This window comes from Rissa tridactyla, chromosome 6 (genome assembly GCF_028500815.1).
Source record: "Rissa tridactyla isolate bRisTri1 chromosome 6, bRisTri1.patW.cur.20221130, whole genome shotgun sequence".
NCBI lineage: Eukaryota > Metazoa > Chordata > Aves > Charadriiformes > Laridae > Rissa > Rissa tridactyla.
The window spans coordinates 62,149,648-62,165,558 of NC_071471.1; the positions used below are offsets into that span (position 1 = coordinate 62,149,648).

Sequence of the window (15,911 nt, forward strand, 5' to 3'; positions counted from 1 at the left end):
ACATGATCTCCTTGAAGCCAAATCCAAAATATATGTTCAGTGTTTGTGTTTGAACACAAAACTAAACAGTTTGTTTACCAATTTTCTTCCAAAAGCCTTGCTTAGATGATGAAGATTCTGTCTTGAAATAGTCAGCTTCATCTGAGTATGGTGTCCCTTGAACAGTTGAAAAAAATTCAACTACTTCTTTGTCACCCTTGCAGACTTTTTGTAATTTTCCATTCTCTTCAGCTTAATAAATTATTTTCCCAGGTGGCACTTATATTTACAGATCCACTGCATTTTCTATGTCCAAAAAATCCATCATTTGGCCATCCCTCCCACCACTACCACAAAAAGCTGTCAGATTCATCTGGTATAAGCTACCTTGGCAACTCAGTGCAGCATTTTACCCTGTTTTCCACTGGCTTTATGCAGTATTCATCAAAACTTGTATTTAAATGAAAAAAAATCTTTTCCTTGACTGTCATTTTGCTATAAATTAATCTGAATGCCTGGTCTGTGAACTTCAAAACTGGTGTTTGTGGTACTCATGGTAGCTGACAACGTCAGCTAAAGATGGTGGATAATCCTCAGTCTTATTTTGGTCATAGAAAAACAAAAATGCATGGGGTATCTGATCCAATGACAAGCGTTAGTGGTTTATTACAGTTCGTGGTGTACGGATCACTTCTCCCAGCCTTTATGAGCCCTCTATCTCTGTCTACTACTGCAACATTTACTCTGGCTTTCTGCCACATGGAATTTTGTACCCAGGGATCAGGACTGAGAGTTGTATAATTTCCACAGCCAAATCTCTTATGTTCAGAGTAACAAGGGTGCAGTCGTCATTATGTCAAAGCTATGTCCATTCCTTACCATTACTAAGTCCCCTTCAGATGTATCTCCTACATCCAAAATTTGTATTTACGTGAGACAACCTGGCAGACCTAACACAGCCCTTAGTTGTTTTGCACCCATTTCTTATTTCACCTCTTCCCCATGGATGCCAAAGAGTAAATTGTACTCTCGGGGAATCCTGCAAGTAGGTAAAATTTGCAGCGCTGTGAGATGGTCTTTTCAAAACAAATCAGCATGAATAATCAGCTAGAAAATAGAGTTTTATGATCCTGATAATGTGCAGGTCAGTTATTCTTGCATGTGGTATATGTATAAGTCATTAACAAGAACATCTCTGCATTAATACGTGAGAATTTCCCATGTGTCTCTCTACACTAGCTGCTGCTGAAGAAGCTTCTTTCCATCCATTTCTGGGTCTGTTGACCTCAAATAAACACTTTGAGCACCTCCATTTCTAGGTCTGTTGACCTCGAATAAACACTTTGAGCACCATTTTCAGACCCACACCGGTTCATTGTCCATTTTGTGTGCAGCTCTGCCAACCCAGAGCACTGCCAAAAGGCTGAAAGCCTCACTGGCCATGTCTGTATTTTTAAATCACACTGAGTACTTTAAAGCACTGAAAGGCTTTATCTTAGAGAAACACAATAAGTGTAAGTACTCTAGCCAGACTGCTAAATTGTGTTAATTATTACTGAGTTTGATTATTCCCTTAAAACAAATTTTCTTGTGCGAAAGGTACGTCTCTGAACTGGACGTGCTGAAAAGGTAATATATATGCTTTAAATTGTTACTTAGAAACTGCATTTATTCTCTGACACAGCAGTCTTATGCTAGCATAATTCAGTTGACTCAATGGAGTTAGTTCCTGCTCTGTAGCATCTGGGAGTAGAGAGTTTGCAAGGAGAAAAAGTGAGGTCTGGTTACACAGACTGATGGGGAGTCGTGGTCCTCCTGGTTCTGTTACCAGTTCCCCTTGTGGCACAGAGTAAATCACTGAACTTCTGACGCTCTCCATGTATTAAGGTAGTTTGCCTGGCACAGCTATATTTCCTGGCTTGAATTTCCACCAAAATGGGGCTTCTATGTGTTTTCTTCCCTTCTGAGATGCTGGGAGAGTGCGAGAGCTCTGAAAAGGCATAAAGCATCCCACGTTGAATATTTTCAGTTTTGGTTAACGGTGCTTTGTTTTTGATGTGATTGCAGAAGTATCTATCCCAGCTTGCAGAAGAGAGCCTGAAAATGAAGGAAGAAGGCAGCCATCTGCCTCAGGATGACACTGGCATTGTTCCTCACTTTGCGAAGAAAAAGCTATGATGCAGATGAACTGGAAGAGCTATAATGAGTGAATGCTGATACTTCTTTTTTTTTTTTTTATTTCTATGATATAACTGTCAATTTGCACTGTATAGAGAAGGGGAAATAAAGAGCATGTTCCATGCATCTATGCCCAGAGTGCCATTAAAAACCAAAATGCCTGAAACTGTTTCCCACGGTGAAGCAATGCTGGCATATCTGTAAGAAGTGGAGCAATTCTTTCTCACACTCTGCGTGCTGGGAGTGGCTTCCTAGATTAAATCAGAATTCTCAGGGATTCTTAAAGTTTTTATTCTGATGTAACACATCAGGTCAGGCGGAGTATTTAGAAGCACTCAGCATCCTCCAGTGGACGCTGGGAGGAAAGGAGATGTGACTATAAATAGGCTTTAATGTTGCTTAAAATATCTTCAGCCATTTCACTCATTGCCCCAGTTAGAAGTAGGATTTGTTTAGGACATCTAAAGCCATTGTGCTAAAGCTAGTCAGTAGATGGCATAATATAAACCCCATCAGCATCCACCTCCATGTGTCTTAGAGCTTGGTGAAATGATAAAATGTTTGTGTTGTTAAGCACTGACTGTGTTGTACGAATGCAGAGGGAGCCACAGTCTGTCCCAGGGACCTCAGAGCCTGAACCCAGCACAGCGAGAGCAATTCGAATGCACGTGCTGACAGCCACCCTGCTCTGGTGTTCAGCATTTTCCATGGTGTGGCCAGGATGTTCTCCAGGTACCGTTGTGCTCGAAACTCTTCTTTTCTATAATTCTAAAGGGTGCCAACTTTGAGTCTTACAGACTTGAACTCTCACGAGAGGCTTTTTAAAGTGCCACATGTTCGGACCATGTCTCTTTTAGACATTTTACTCAAGATCCTTGCTTTTGGGGTCTTTTTGTTTTCTTTCAAGCTTGCTTTTCCTCAGCTTGGCAACATTGAATTTTCCTGGTTTTCATGGAAAGATGCCAGACTTTTAATATTGTTTTTGTATTTTATTTCCCTGAATTTTTTAAGGTGAATACAACAACTGATGGCTCACAGAGTGCTGCACTGAGAACACAGGATGCACCAGCAGCTCTGGCATTATTATGAACTATTGTTTCTGCACAGTTGTTGCTTAGTATTTTGCAAAGTCCCTTTGAAATGCACTGCACAAGTTTCTGGTTCATTTCAATAGGGCTTTGTGTAGTAAAGTGAATTTGTACTCGAACCATTGCCAGAATTGATCCTGGAGTTATGCTTTTATAAAATGCTCCACGCAATCTAGACAGATGGGGATTTGCAGATGTATTTCCATTCTTTGCCTGACTAATATTCATCTCAGTGCGTTACGTAAACATTGCAGCTGCTGGATGTCCTGTTTAGATGTTGTGCAGGGGAAGTAGTTTCCCAGAAGGTTCTAGCCATCCCTAAGAATGACATGGATGTCGCAAAATATTGCAAAGTGGCTAAATTGCCAAAACTGCTTCCACCAAAGTATTCGTTCCATTATGTCTTGTGCCAGCAGCGATGCTTGTTCTCTGAGGTACCCTGTAGCCAGGCAGCGTGTCTCAGAGGTGCCTGGTGCTGTTGCCTGAAGCCCCGTTCCATTTCATGGCCTGTGCTTTCCACTCATTTTTACCAGAGGTGGGTTCGGATTTCATATTTGGAATTCCTTCTTCTCGTAAGTTGAGGGATTCTTTGCATCCCAGATTCAGACGTGGCTTATCCAAAAGACAAGGGGAAATGAAAAACATTACAGCCTAAATCCTCCTTTGTCCAGACTTGAAGTATGTTAAGACTTGGGTCCATCTGTCATTTAAAACAGCTTTTTTTTTCGTTTTTCCCTATGGAAAAAAATAATAATATTGCAAACCAGGTATTTTTGCTTCAAGGGTTGGGTTTTTCTTTGACTCTTAGTTTTTCACATTGCAGTGAAATTTGAGCACAGGGCCGTTAGGGCGAGAGCTTGTATTGCAAGCTGTAAGATTACGAGAACGGCAATAAAGATTGTGCAATTGTCTTCTAAAGCACAGCTCTCAAGCTGGTCATGTATCATCTGAATATGAAGTTCCCTTCATGCCCTTCAGCACAATCTGAGCACAAGGGAAGGAAATCACTGCAAATGCAAGCATCAAATCTTTGAAGCTAACCCTGCTATCAAACTGGGGCTCTCACCGGCCTAATGGGAGCTTGTTAGACCATGTGGTTAGGCTTAATTGGATGTGAGACATAGCTGACTGTATATCAAAGCCATGTGCCTCCAGCAACTTTATCCCCAGGTAACCTCAAATGAGAAAAGTATCACTGTTATTATTCTTTATTTGTATTGCAGTAGAAGCTACGGGTCCACTGCCTTTATTATAGGCACGGCACAAATCCACAACAAAGACTTTCCCAGGCCAAAGAGCTTTAAATCAGACTTTCCGAAAACAGACAACAGGTGGATACAGGCAGGCAGGGAGAGCAGTAGGTAACCTTGAGATTTTGACTGGCAGCAGAAGAATAATTAAAATGAGTGTTTACCCAGGGGCTTAGTTTTGGATTTATGGGAGATGACTCAAACTACTTTCCCCCTCCTCTGATTCTGAACCACGTTCACTGCCATTATTCACAGCTTGCATATTTAAACTCCTTTTTTTTCCTGGCCGGCTGCATTACACAGGCAAAATCCCTTCTTGAGAGAGTGGGCCTTGGTATCCTTCAGTCCCTGATGGCTTAAGTTTCGGTCTCCATCTGGGAGTCCAAAAGCTGGAGTCTTGACTGAGGCTCACCAGGAACTGTCCTGGCTCCAGATACCTCGTCTGGGTCGTGGGTACAGGCCCTTGCGTGCCACTGAGGAAGGAGGAGGCTGCAGATGGCATCTCTGCCCTACGTAGTTTCCTCCTCTGGAGGGAGATGACTCAGGTGAGTGATGCAGGTGCGGTGCCCAGCCCCGCAGACGTGATCAGACCCAGACATTCGTAGAGGTGGTTTGGACACCCCATCCCTTTGGGCTCTGTCCTGACACAACAGCAACCTGCAAAACCCTGGGTATGGCCAAACGGGCAATGCCCCTTCTGAGAAGGTCCTTTCTCGCCCTAAAACTCAACATTTGAAAGCAGTTAAAAGCAATCCCAAGTCCCAAATAGCTCCTAACAAATCTCTAAGATCAGTTTTCGGCCTGATGCACTTTGAGAACTCAGAGATAATCTTCCCTCTCCAACAGGCCATCATGCAATGCTGACGGGCACTCAGCTCCTCAACTTCTCTCTACTACCTATTCTGCTGAGGAAGAAGCCATTGTAGGCAGCCGCTCACCTTTCTCAGCTTGTGTAAAAATGTGTTGTTTCTTTTGGTTTATTATATTTAAAATCTTGACATTTTTTAGTTGGCATAATTCATCACCACTATAATCCACGCTGTTTATTAATACATATATATATATATATATACACACACACACATATATATATATATAGCACAAAGCAGGCTCAGGTCTAGCGAAACAAATATTGATATTTAAAAAGGAGCTTCCTTAATATATACAAACCATTTCAACACACCTCAACCAAAGATTGCACTTTTTCAATAGGGACAGTGTTTTTCATCTTTGTGAAATCCGTATTGATCTCAAATAGTCTTTAATGTCAATCTGCAACTTACTTTCTTTGAAGCAAAAAGTAAAAAAATTAAACGTTTGCCCCATAAGATTAGAGAAAGTTTCATATTGGTTTAACACTAAATTAGTGTTAGGCTGGTTATATTCAGGGTTTTTCTATTCTGTAAGGATTAAGGCTGTGATTTGTTGAATTATACTTGAACTGGACCAGATGTACTATTTATTGAGCTTATATAATCTTGTTAATTTAAGTTTTGGCTTGTAAACAGTTGGAATTTGTTAGTACTTGTTTAATTATGTAGGAACTGTCACCAATATTAACTGATCTGTGTAACTGATTGCCAAGTGTTTCAATTTGTGTTTCTTAAAAAGAAAGATTTTAATAAAGAGAATTATAAAGCATATATATTGGTGGGCAATTGTCCCAGCAACAACATGCTTCTAGTTTCCCAAGGGATCTATTAAAAACCAAAATGAATAAAAGATAGTTTGGGGGGTAAGAAGGAAGCAGGAGGCAAAAACGTTTGCTTTTAAATATAATTTCTAGAAGTTGTGATTCTTACCAGGTAGCTCCTGCTATACAAATTGCAAGTGATTGCTGTCATCTGGTGCTGAAGTCGAAGTGAATACATCTCACCGGTTCACTCTGTAATTACTATTAATTGTTATTACCCATTCCTGTCCCTCTAGATATGTCCTCACTTCCCTTTTTCTCTTATATTTCTGAACGAACTGGGCAAGCTGTCTGTCTCCACTGGCTTTTGTCTCTGTCTCCATCCAGGTTGTCTTCCCATCCTTCTGAAAGCCCCATATAAAATCTCCCCCAACCAAACACCTTCTCAACCTCATCTCAGCCTGAGTCCCTCTGCCCATTTACCGTGCTTCCCTTGCACTCTCCCTCTGCTGATTTTCTTCTTTTCAGCAGACTGTCCTCCCTGGTGCCCTCCCAGCTCCACAGGGAGCTTTCCCACTCCTTATCCTTCTCCCTGGCTCACCTCCATCACCAGCAACCGGAGCTCCTGGGAGGAAGTACCCAACCTCAGCCGGGGTGACGTAAAGACGTGCTTGTACGAAGTATTTAAAGAATGCAGTGAGGACAAAAGCCAAGGGGAAACTTCACCTCCAGCTTTGATGAATTCACTCAGTGGAAAACACTAAGAGGAAGACCGAGGCAAGGCAATGTCCAGTCCAAGGCAATGCAGGGCCTGGGGCACCATCAAACCACAAGCTGTGGCTCCCACCACCCGCTGAGGGAGGGAAAAGGGGTTTGTCTGCCCCACTGAGCGGCTGGGGAAATGGGTCATGGGCAAAACGACTGGTACTCAGGCTTCCTGACTCCCCAGTTCATCAAATACTGCTTTAGCATCTTCTAAGTAACTGTTTTGCAGCTGAGGCACACATGTTATGTATTTTAAGCACAAATGGTTTCGGTTCTTCTGTTCTGGATGTACTGAAACCTTCGTACGTGCGATTTTGATACCATCTCATCGCAGCTATGAATCTGTCTCACTCTAGAAATCAGGCAAATCAATTTTGTAAGTGTTAACTTGGCATCGTATATCCATAACCAAAAAAAATCCCAACTGTGGTGTTCAAAACATAATGAGTTTCCAGTCCAGGTTTTCTCACACTTAATTTTCTTGGTGGAAAGGGGAACTCGGGTTTGAAAGACTTCACAAGTGAACACCAGCCTGCACCCAAATACCACCTTGGCCTTTTGACACAAGCTGTGCCCGACCTCCCTTGGGCAGCCAGGCTGTAGCCCAGCCTTCCTGCCGGACTGGCAGAGCAGAGCAGCTCTCCGAAAACAGGAGATCTCCCTGGGAAGCTGACCGGGAGGGAGGGCAGGGGCGTGCGGGGAGCCGGAGATGGTGCTGCCTCCTCTGGATCAGGCCACTGTAGGGGCTCAGATGGTAGACACGCTGCCCAACCAGCCTCCCTCTGCCTGGTTTTTGGCGCTGATGCAGCCTGGGACTCGGCTATGTTTGTGCAGGTGGCAGCAAGGGCAGCCCGAGAGAACAGGTTGGCCTTTGCTTTGTTTTTCTACATCCGACTCCACCAATCTCCACTTATCTGTGTCAATATGTTGAGCACTCCTCATGTGCTTGGCTCGCCTGATGCAATGCCACAACGTGAAGCCAAGGGAGATGGCGGTACGTATTCGGGGAGGGAAAGTTCCCCCCCGTTGTGGAGATAAGGGGGACTGGACAAGGACCAGGAATTCTCCCTAAAACATCTTAGTGGAACTGGGCAATGCAGTGATGAAACAAAAAAATCTCCTTTTCCCTTGCACGGAAGAAACGGCCGTAAGGATCAGCCTTCTCGTCGCAGGGCCTGAGCTGGCCGTGCTGACATGGTGGCCTGGAATCCCCTCCACCTCCCCTGGCATGTCACACCTCCCCTTTGCTTGCCTTCAGCAGAGCCACGGTGCTGGCAATCTGTCCCCAATCTTTATGAAACACGCTGTCTTGTACTAACCTAATATATTCACAGCACCATGGAAACACGACTCCCCAGATGCTGAAGTGAAAGAAGAGGAGGCATTTTCCATCTCTTCCTTCCTTTTACTGACAAGGTGAGGCTCAGGAGGGCTCTGCTGGGTGTCCCGGGGGCTTGGGAGTGGGCAGGGGAGCGGTAGGGCCACCAGGATCCATCTTCCACACTGTGACAAGGATTTTCTTAGGGCTCATCTGCACACAATTGCATCAGCCTACTGCAGGGTGAGATCCCTAACCAGATACCCGGGGTGATTAAAGCCAGTGAGCTCTCTCCTGTCAGGTGACAGCAGGCTTATTCTGCTTAAAGGGAGCAGCGTTCAGCTACCTGAAGTAGCTTCATTTAAACTGAAATAGGAGCATACGTCAATTTTTAATTAACTGGGTCAGATCTGAATGAGTGGGCATGTCCAAAAGCTTTCTGTGAACTAGAAAGCTGCGTAGGGCAGGCTGAATCCAGCCTCCTAAATGTTTAAATAATTGCCAGGCAGAGTCTTGGCCAATATTCCTCAAGGTAAGGCGGTGAGTATCAGCAGCACAGCCCTGGGTCGGGAGGCAGCTTTTCCAGCCTGATTTCTTCCCGGTGCCTTAGAAACAAAGGTTCCTGTTTATAAGCTGTACTCCACTGATTCCTGAGCTTTGTTTGAGGACATGCATATGAGTTTCACCTTCCTTAAACACCGTCTTGGTGTCTTTAGAGGACACAGGAAGCCTGTTTTGTTTGTGGGTTTCTTCTCCGGCTGGGCCGTGTTTGCATTGCAGCTGGTTTATCTTTGGCAGATAGCAACGTGTTCTTGGCAGCAAACTTTCACCTTGAGCTCAGGGGGTGTAGCCGCGCTGTGTTCTGCACACCTGTGTTCCCTAGAACCTGGAAAGATTTGCCTGTTTGTATTCCCTGCTGAGGTGTTAAAACCAGTTTCACGGCAGTGCTACTGGGGCTTTGTGGAGGTCCCAGCTCCCACGACGTGGGCACGTTGGAGGGCAGTGTGCGTGTGTGCAGGAGCAAGGCTTGTGCCGCCTTGCATGGACCTTAGCATTAAGCAGCCGGCAACTGGATGTACTCCGCCAACATTACAGTCACAAGTGATGTTGTTTTGGTGTGTGCCCGAGTTGAGTTTCTACCCTCCTTGTTTACCCTGATCACTGTTACTTCCCGTAACGCTCCATCTGTAGGTATGCGTGGTGGTGGGGAGCTTGCTGCTCCACTGGCTGCACTGAGACATCTGCAGGGACTGGCATTGGCGTTCCCCGAGGTGTCCTTATCTCTGGAAACAAGGTACACCTTAAACAGGCCCACTCATAGCGGCTGCATAAAAAGGAACTACACTGAGACCAACTGGAAGAGCAGCCCAGGTCTGTCCTGATGCTAATGGGGATCAGCGCTGCTCTGGCCGGGCTGTTCCAGCGCCTACTTCCATCTGATCGCAATTGGGAAAGATGAACTCAGGCAGAATATGCTAGATATTAGCCTGCCAACAGATCAGCAAGGCAGCCAGGATGCCGTAAATGATCCTACAAGCCTTCTCCTTCCTTTTCTCTCACAAATTAGCCTGGCTAGGGGTGAGGGTGGGGGCCGAGGGGTATTTCAGTGAGGCAGGGCAGGGATTTGCCACTGGACGTTCCCCTTGAAGGAAGCCCAGCTGCTGCAGGGGCACACGGAGACCGGGCGGCGCCTGGTGTGACTGCTGCCAGGCTGTGCATGAAACGGACCCAAGAGGTCTGAAATAAATGGGAAGGGTTGTGTTCGTGGGTATTTCCCACCAGCAAGCTGACGTCCCTGTGGCTGCATGTGTGTAGGCTTTGTGTTACCTGCCCCTCTGCTTTTCTCTTCCTGCAAAGGCAGATGCTGATCCATGAGCTGCTGCTGTTCAGCCATCGGCCTGTCTTTTCCCAAACCTACTCCGTGGGGTCTGATCCCAAAACCAGCAGCGAGACTGGTTAAATCGAGGGCTACTTCAGCCTTAAGGTAAGTTAAGGACCTGTTTAAGGCAGCATCAGTGCCCAGCAGTGTGAGAGAACGCTGGGCTCTGCCAGCCCAGAGAAATGAGAAAAAAAAACCTGAAGTGAAAGAAACCTGTCAGAAGTACGGTTTGGGTACGTTCCCCCTGGGAGCTGCTCCATCTCTCTGCACTCAGGGCACGTTCACACCATGGTGAGGAACGGCATGAACTCACTCTCCTGAATTACTTCTTGTCAGCCGAGCAAAGTAGGAAGTAAATAACTTAAGTTTGCTTAAACCGCCGTGCAGGTGGTCTCAGTGAGGGGCTGTGGGCTCAGGAGGAGCAGGGGAGGTGTGTGCGCTGGGAGCTCGTGCGGGTCAGTTGATAGACGATAACCAGCGCCGCTGTGGTATCTTGATTGCTTGCGATTGTGTGAACATGCCCGAAGATGCAGATGGTATAAAGCAGAGCGGTGCTTACGAGGTTTTTGAAGCTCACATCTGCTCTTATTTGGTCCGGGAGGCTTTCAGCAAAGACCACCCACTAAACGAAGAAGAATCATTTTCCTGAAATGCCAGGGACCAAGACACATATTCAGCCTCATTCAACACCTTTCTATGATCTTGTGGAGCCTTTGAATTCCTCTTTACCTACAAGAGGTTTACTACAGTGCAAAATGAGCTCCTGGAGCAAAAAGACGCTCCGTTCTAAGGGGATATGGGTTGTTGAGGCTCCAGGTCTTCCGTCTTTAAAGGTTAATGCTTCAAGGTGAGTTGTCACAGGTTACTAAAATAATCTTTTCCCACTGCTTTCCTCATGTCAGCATTTCTAGGGCTGCAGTGCGTTGTGGCTGCTGTTGTTAGGTAAGGATTTATGAATGGCTGCAAAGTTCAAAGGCGGATTGGCAACCTCAAGTACCGAAAAGCCAGGAGTCAGCCCAAGCCCTGCCCCATTTCCCAAGGAGAAGTTGTTTGCCAACTACTTCTTTTCCCAGCTTTTTTTTTTTATTATTATTAACCAGCGAACTTTAGGATCTCTTTATTAACTTCCCAGTTTTTGAGCATTTGGGTTGCACTAGTTTCATGTTTTCAAATCTTTCATCCACCACCTTGAGGGCTAGGGACATACTTTGTTTATAAATGAAAGCTACAATTCCCTCGTTTCAAGGAGCTGAGATTTTAGGATATTTTCCCCAAAGCATAAAAGTTGTGATAAAATCACAGGAGCTGCCAGCAGTGCACAGAGTCTCCTCTGTTTGGAAGAGGAGGCGTTGGACTGCAGCGAGCTGCAGGCATCACTAGCTACTGTCGTGTTAGCGAGACAAATAAGAATAACATTGTGGTTAAACATCAGCTCTGCGGGGCTAACTAAAGAAGATAACCTCAGCTCTTTCTAGCTGCAGCTGCCTTTGTAGTCCTCCGGATTAATGTTCATGCTCAAGGTCTCTGCCCCAGACAGGCCCTGCACCCCTGGCACGGTGGGTTTAAGAGTATAAAGCCGCCCCTGGGACACCGGCAGGCTGGTGCCAGCCAGGCACCCCCTGGGACACGCGGCTGCTTCCAAACCGGGAGCGTTTCAACCCAAGTGATCTTCCTTTCTTCCCTCTCCTTCCTCTTCACTGCTGCTTTCGTTTCAGCTTCGTGCCGCCTTTCACGTAGCCCCCCTCAGCTCGAATCAGATCCCTGTTGCCTGTGTTGTCAACACAGCTGTTTAAATCCCTTCCCCCAGATCCCTCCGCTTTACAGAAAGCTCCTGCCTGCAAGGGCCGGGCGCTGCTCTCAGGTTGCGGCTTTTTGTCAGGTCCTGGGCTGAGCTCACATTCCTGTTTGGACCAGCACGAGGTCAAAACAGAGACGAACTCGGGGAAAATTCTCCACTTCAGCAAAGCCTGATGCTCGCTGACTGCACACTGGTGGCTGCTGCAGCGCTCCAGCCCCAGACTGACGGGCAATGCAGAGCGAAGCGAATGATTAGCATTATTAAAAATCCTTTGCAATTATACAGCACCTTTTCATCTGGAGATTTCAAAGCTTGGTAGCACTCACACAAAGTTACTTATTATCCCTGGCGTTTAGCAGAGTCAGGAAATGAAGGAAAGCAGCTAAGTGACTCGCCTTAGGTCATGCAGTAAGTCGGCGTCAGAGGTGGGAACTCGGCCCCGAAGTGCTGACTCCACGGCTCATGCCCCAATGTGAGGGCACACCTTGTCCTCTCCTGTGCCGGGCCAGTTCCTTGTGGGGGTGCGGAGATGGGGGGAGCGCTCGGCCCATCCGGAGGGTCAGCGCAGCCCGGGCAGTGCTCAGGAGGTGCCTGGCTGGCAGCAGAACCCACCGATCCCAAGCCCTGCTCCTTCCCCCAGCAGCCCCATGCACCGCTGCTGTGGGATCTGTTGTGCCTGAGGCTGCAGACCCGCTTGCCACAGCACAGTGCGGACAAGCCCACAGCAGCCAGTGACCTGGAAGGCCTGGAGGGCAAGGTGTGGGGTGGTGTGGTGTGCCCCAGGGCTATGCATCGCCACTGCAGCCCCCATCTCCAGCGTGCTCCCTCCGGCCCAGTGGCCCACACGGGAAGATTGCAAGGACCTTCCTTGACAAGGGACATCTCTAGCGACACTTCAACCTTGATAGCCCAGAACACGCTATCCATGCACTGGTGAGGACCAGAGGTGGTTTTAGCATAGAATCATAGAACGGTTTGGCTTAGAAGGGACGCTGAAGATCATCTAGTTCAGGTTTTGCTTATACCAGCACTGCAGCCAGGCTGCTGCTCTTCCGCTGGTGAAGGTGCGGCAGCACTGACTCCTTCCAGACACGGTGGTCCAAGCCTGCCAAGGAGCCCAGATATACGTGCAGACACCTGCCAGGAGATCAGAAATACATCGCTAAGGTGTTATGCTCTCTGGCTGGCACAGCCAGCTGTGCTGCGGGATGCACTGGGTGCCAAACCTCCCCCGTGCCTTACGGCAGGAGGGCTGAAAACATCGAGCCCTTCTGTACCGTCACTTCTCTGCCTTCAGTGCAGTGCTGGGACCTTGGGACAGCATGTCGGCAGGGAGGAAAGCCAGGAGGAGGGACTGGAGAGGGGGAGAGGAGAGAGACGGAGAAAAAAGCAACACGAAACAGGGTGAAGAGAGGCAGGTTGACCTCTAGAACCTCACTGGCCAGGAGAAGGCCTTGGCTAAGTCTTCTGGCCCTGCTGAGGTAAAACACCTTTTTGGTGAACTACCACAAAAGTGGACCTGCACGGTTAGATTTTTAAGGTAAAAAAATTATTTCTAAAAAGAGCAACTAATCCACAGCTGCTCTTCCACTGTGTTGCTTGGTTTTACCCTAGAAATATTAGGAAAATACACTTTGATCAAGTTTGTTCTGGGAGACTTGAGATGGTTCAGGTTTTTCAATGACAAACAGTACCCCGCTTAGAATATTATAGCCCTGTGATCAAGGCAGGCGTGACTGATACAGCTTCAGATTTCCAAGGGGCGTATTTAAAGAAATCACAGAAACTAATCCATATAGTCAGCTTTCCTTAGGAGCTCCGAGATTTACATGTCTAAACTTTACTGGGATGAGACTCCAGGACTGGGGATAAAACTCTAGTTAATTAAATATAACTTCAGTGGGGATAAAACCCAGGCAAGGGGAAAAACTTGAATGAATTTCAGAACCTCAGAAATGACACTAAGCGCGAGCAGTCATTGCGAGGAATCATTTTAAAAAGCAAAATAACCATTTGGTTATAAAAGCGACGTCTCCAAAGTGAGTGGGAGTTTTGTCTTTTACCGGATATCAATAAAAACGGGAAAATGTTTTTCCCGGTTGCAGACAGCAGAAGAAAACAGGGAAGGAAAAAGAGAGATTACATGGGCTAGAGGTTAATGTATAGTAGGTATGTGCAAAACTCAAACTCATACTTTGCCTTAACTTTCACTGAGGATATGGATGTTAATCACGTGGCTGCTGATGAGAAGGATAATGGGATGGGGGTATGAAAATGTTCCCTGCCAGGATAGAAGCAAATCTCGGGGCTCTTTCCTGCACTGAAGGCAGAGGAACGGGCTAATCCACATGCCAGAGCTCTGGAAGAACTGGCCCGATGTCTTTAAGAGGTCCCTCAGTCAGGGACAGGAGCACAGTGAGCCTGTATGGAAGAGGTGAACTGATCTGGACAAGAACAGGCATGAAGGTTTCAGCTTAATGGTACATGGAAAGCCTCAGAACAAATGGTGAAGGAAAGGCTAGCAAAATTTGAGAGGGAGGTAAATGGCATGAGATTAAATGGGTTTATCAAACCCATTTATCTTTCTTGGGTAAGGCAAGCTGCAAGCCATTTGCTTAGTGAAGGAAAACGGGGTGGATCTCACCTATCTGGACTTAAATTGCACATTTCATATGGTGCCATGTGGAAAGTTCTTAAGAAAAGGGAGAAGTGATTTAGCAGAAGGTATAAACCCCATAAAAACCTGCTGTGAGAGCAGCGTAGGGCTGGCAGGCTGGAGGGCAGTTACCAGGGGAGCATTAAACATCACTCCCGGAGATCTGGCAAAGTGCTTTTGTAAATGAGCTTGGCACTAATGGGAGTGGAGAACTGGTGAAATTGCTGATGACAGAAAATATGAAGCAACTTCAGGACAAAGGAAGCTTGAGATATTACACAGAAAAAAAAAAAGTAGTCAGCAGCAGAAAGTGGTAGTCACAAGCACAAACGACCAAACCCTTTCCTACAAGCCAGCTGACAGCTCGCACTTCCGTCACCAAATCTTGCCAATATGGTGGAAACATGAAGCGAGAAACGAAGTCCTGGAAGGCGGCAGGAAAGGTGCAGCCCAGGCTGCAGCGAGGGCTGGGGTGTGCTTGAGGAGAGGCCATCTCCCTTCATTTTACAAAGCGAATGCTGAGAGCGGGCGGATTTCTCTCCCAGGAAGGGAGAAGGAAGAGCTGACGGTGCTAAGGGCCAGCGCTGACGCAGAATAAATGATCAGAAAGAGGCATCAGACATTTTGGTTAGCAGATCGGTACTGACCATTTGACAACGTGGTTCTGGAATAACCTCCCCATGGCAGTCGTGCATGCCAAATATTAAATCATTCTGAGGACGGAACTTGATAAGTTTATGAAAAGGATTATAATTACACGGTGCCTGCGATAGGAAAGGAGGTAGCACCGAAGTTGCTGCCAGTCCTATGCACAAAGGTAAATGTTCTGTAACCCTCTGCCAATAGAAATATAGAGCATGTGATTATGCACACACAAAAAAACCCCAGGCACATGATTTATTAATCACAGGACCTCAGCTTGTCAAATAATAATTACAAGGCAATAACACACCTTGTTTTAAAAAATGGCTCCCTAAGATTTTCTCCCACAGTAAACCAGCAAAAAAGGACAATTATTCTGAGGTAAAGGTGGTATTTCGTGTTTCTGGATGTTAGCTTTTAAATGAACTCACTGTCTGGAACTCTTAAATCAAGTACTCCCATTTTTCTGCACATTTCACAAGTTCAGCCCTTTCCAGTACAGCGTCTTTTCAGATGCGTGATTGCCTTTTGTTAAGGCAAGAATGAACAGATGACAACTGCAGCACGGAGGAGACATGCCTGGAACAGTTTTACAAAGCAAACCCCATTCTAACGCTTCTGCCAGGAGGGCGGACTCAGAAACGCGAAGAGGGAAGGCTTTTTGCGCAATGCGAGGGGCCAGTCCTGCAAAGCCACGATAGAGAGGGGCAAGCCGTGGTTCAGAA

At 46.4% G+C, this 15,911-nt stretch overlaps 1 protein-coding gene across 1 annotated transcript in view; it reads left to right on the forward strand.

Moving 5' to 3' along the window:
- The window catches only part of RBM20 (RNA binding motif protein 20), a 107,616-nt gene extending 103,518 nt beyond the window's left edge, over positions 1–4,098 (forward strand). Inside the window, 1 exon segment of the mRNA XM_054207297.1 lies at positions 2,047–4,098. Coding sequence (XP_054063272.1) covers positions 2,047–2,157 — 111 coding nt within the window. The 3' untranslated portion in view covers positions 2,158–4,098.
- The last annotated feature ends 11,813 nt before the right edge of the window (positions 4,099–15,911 follow it).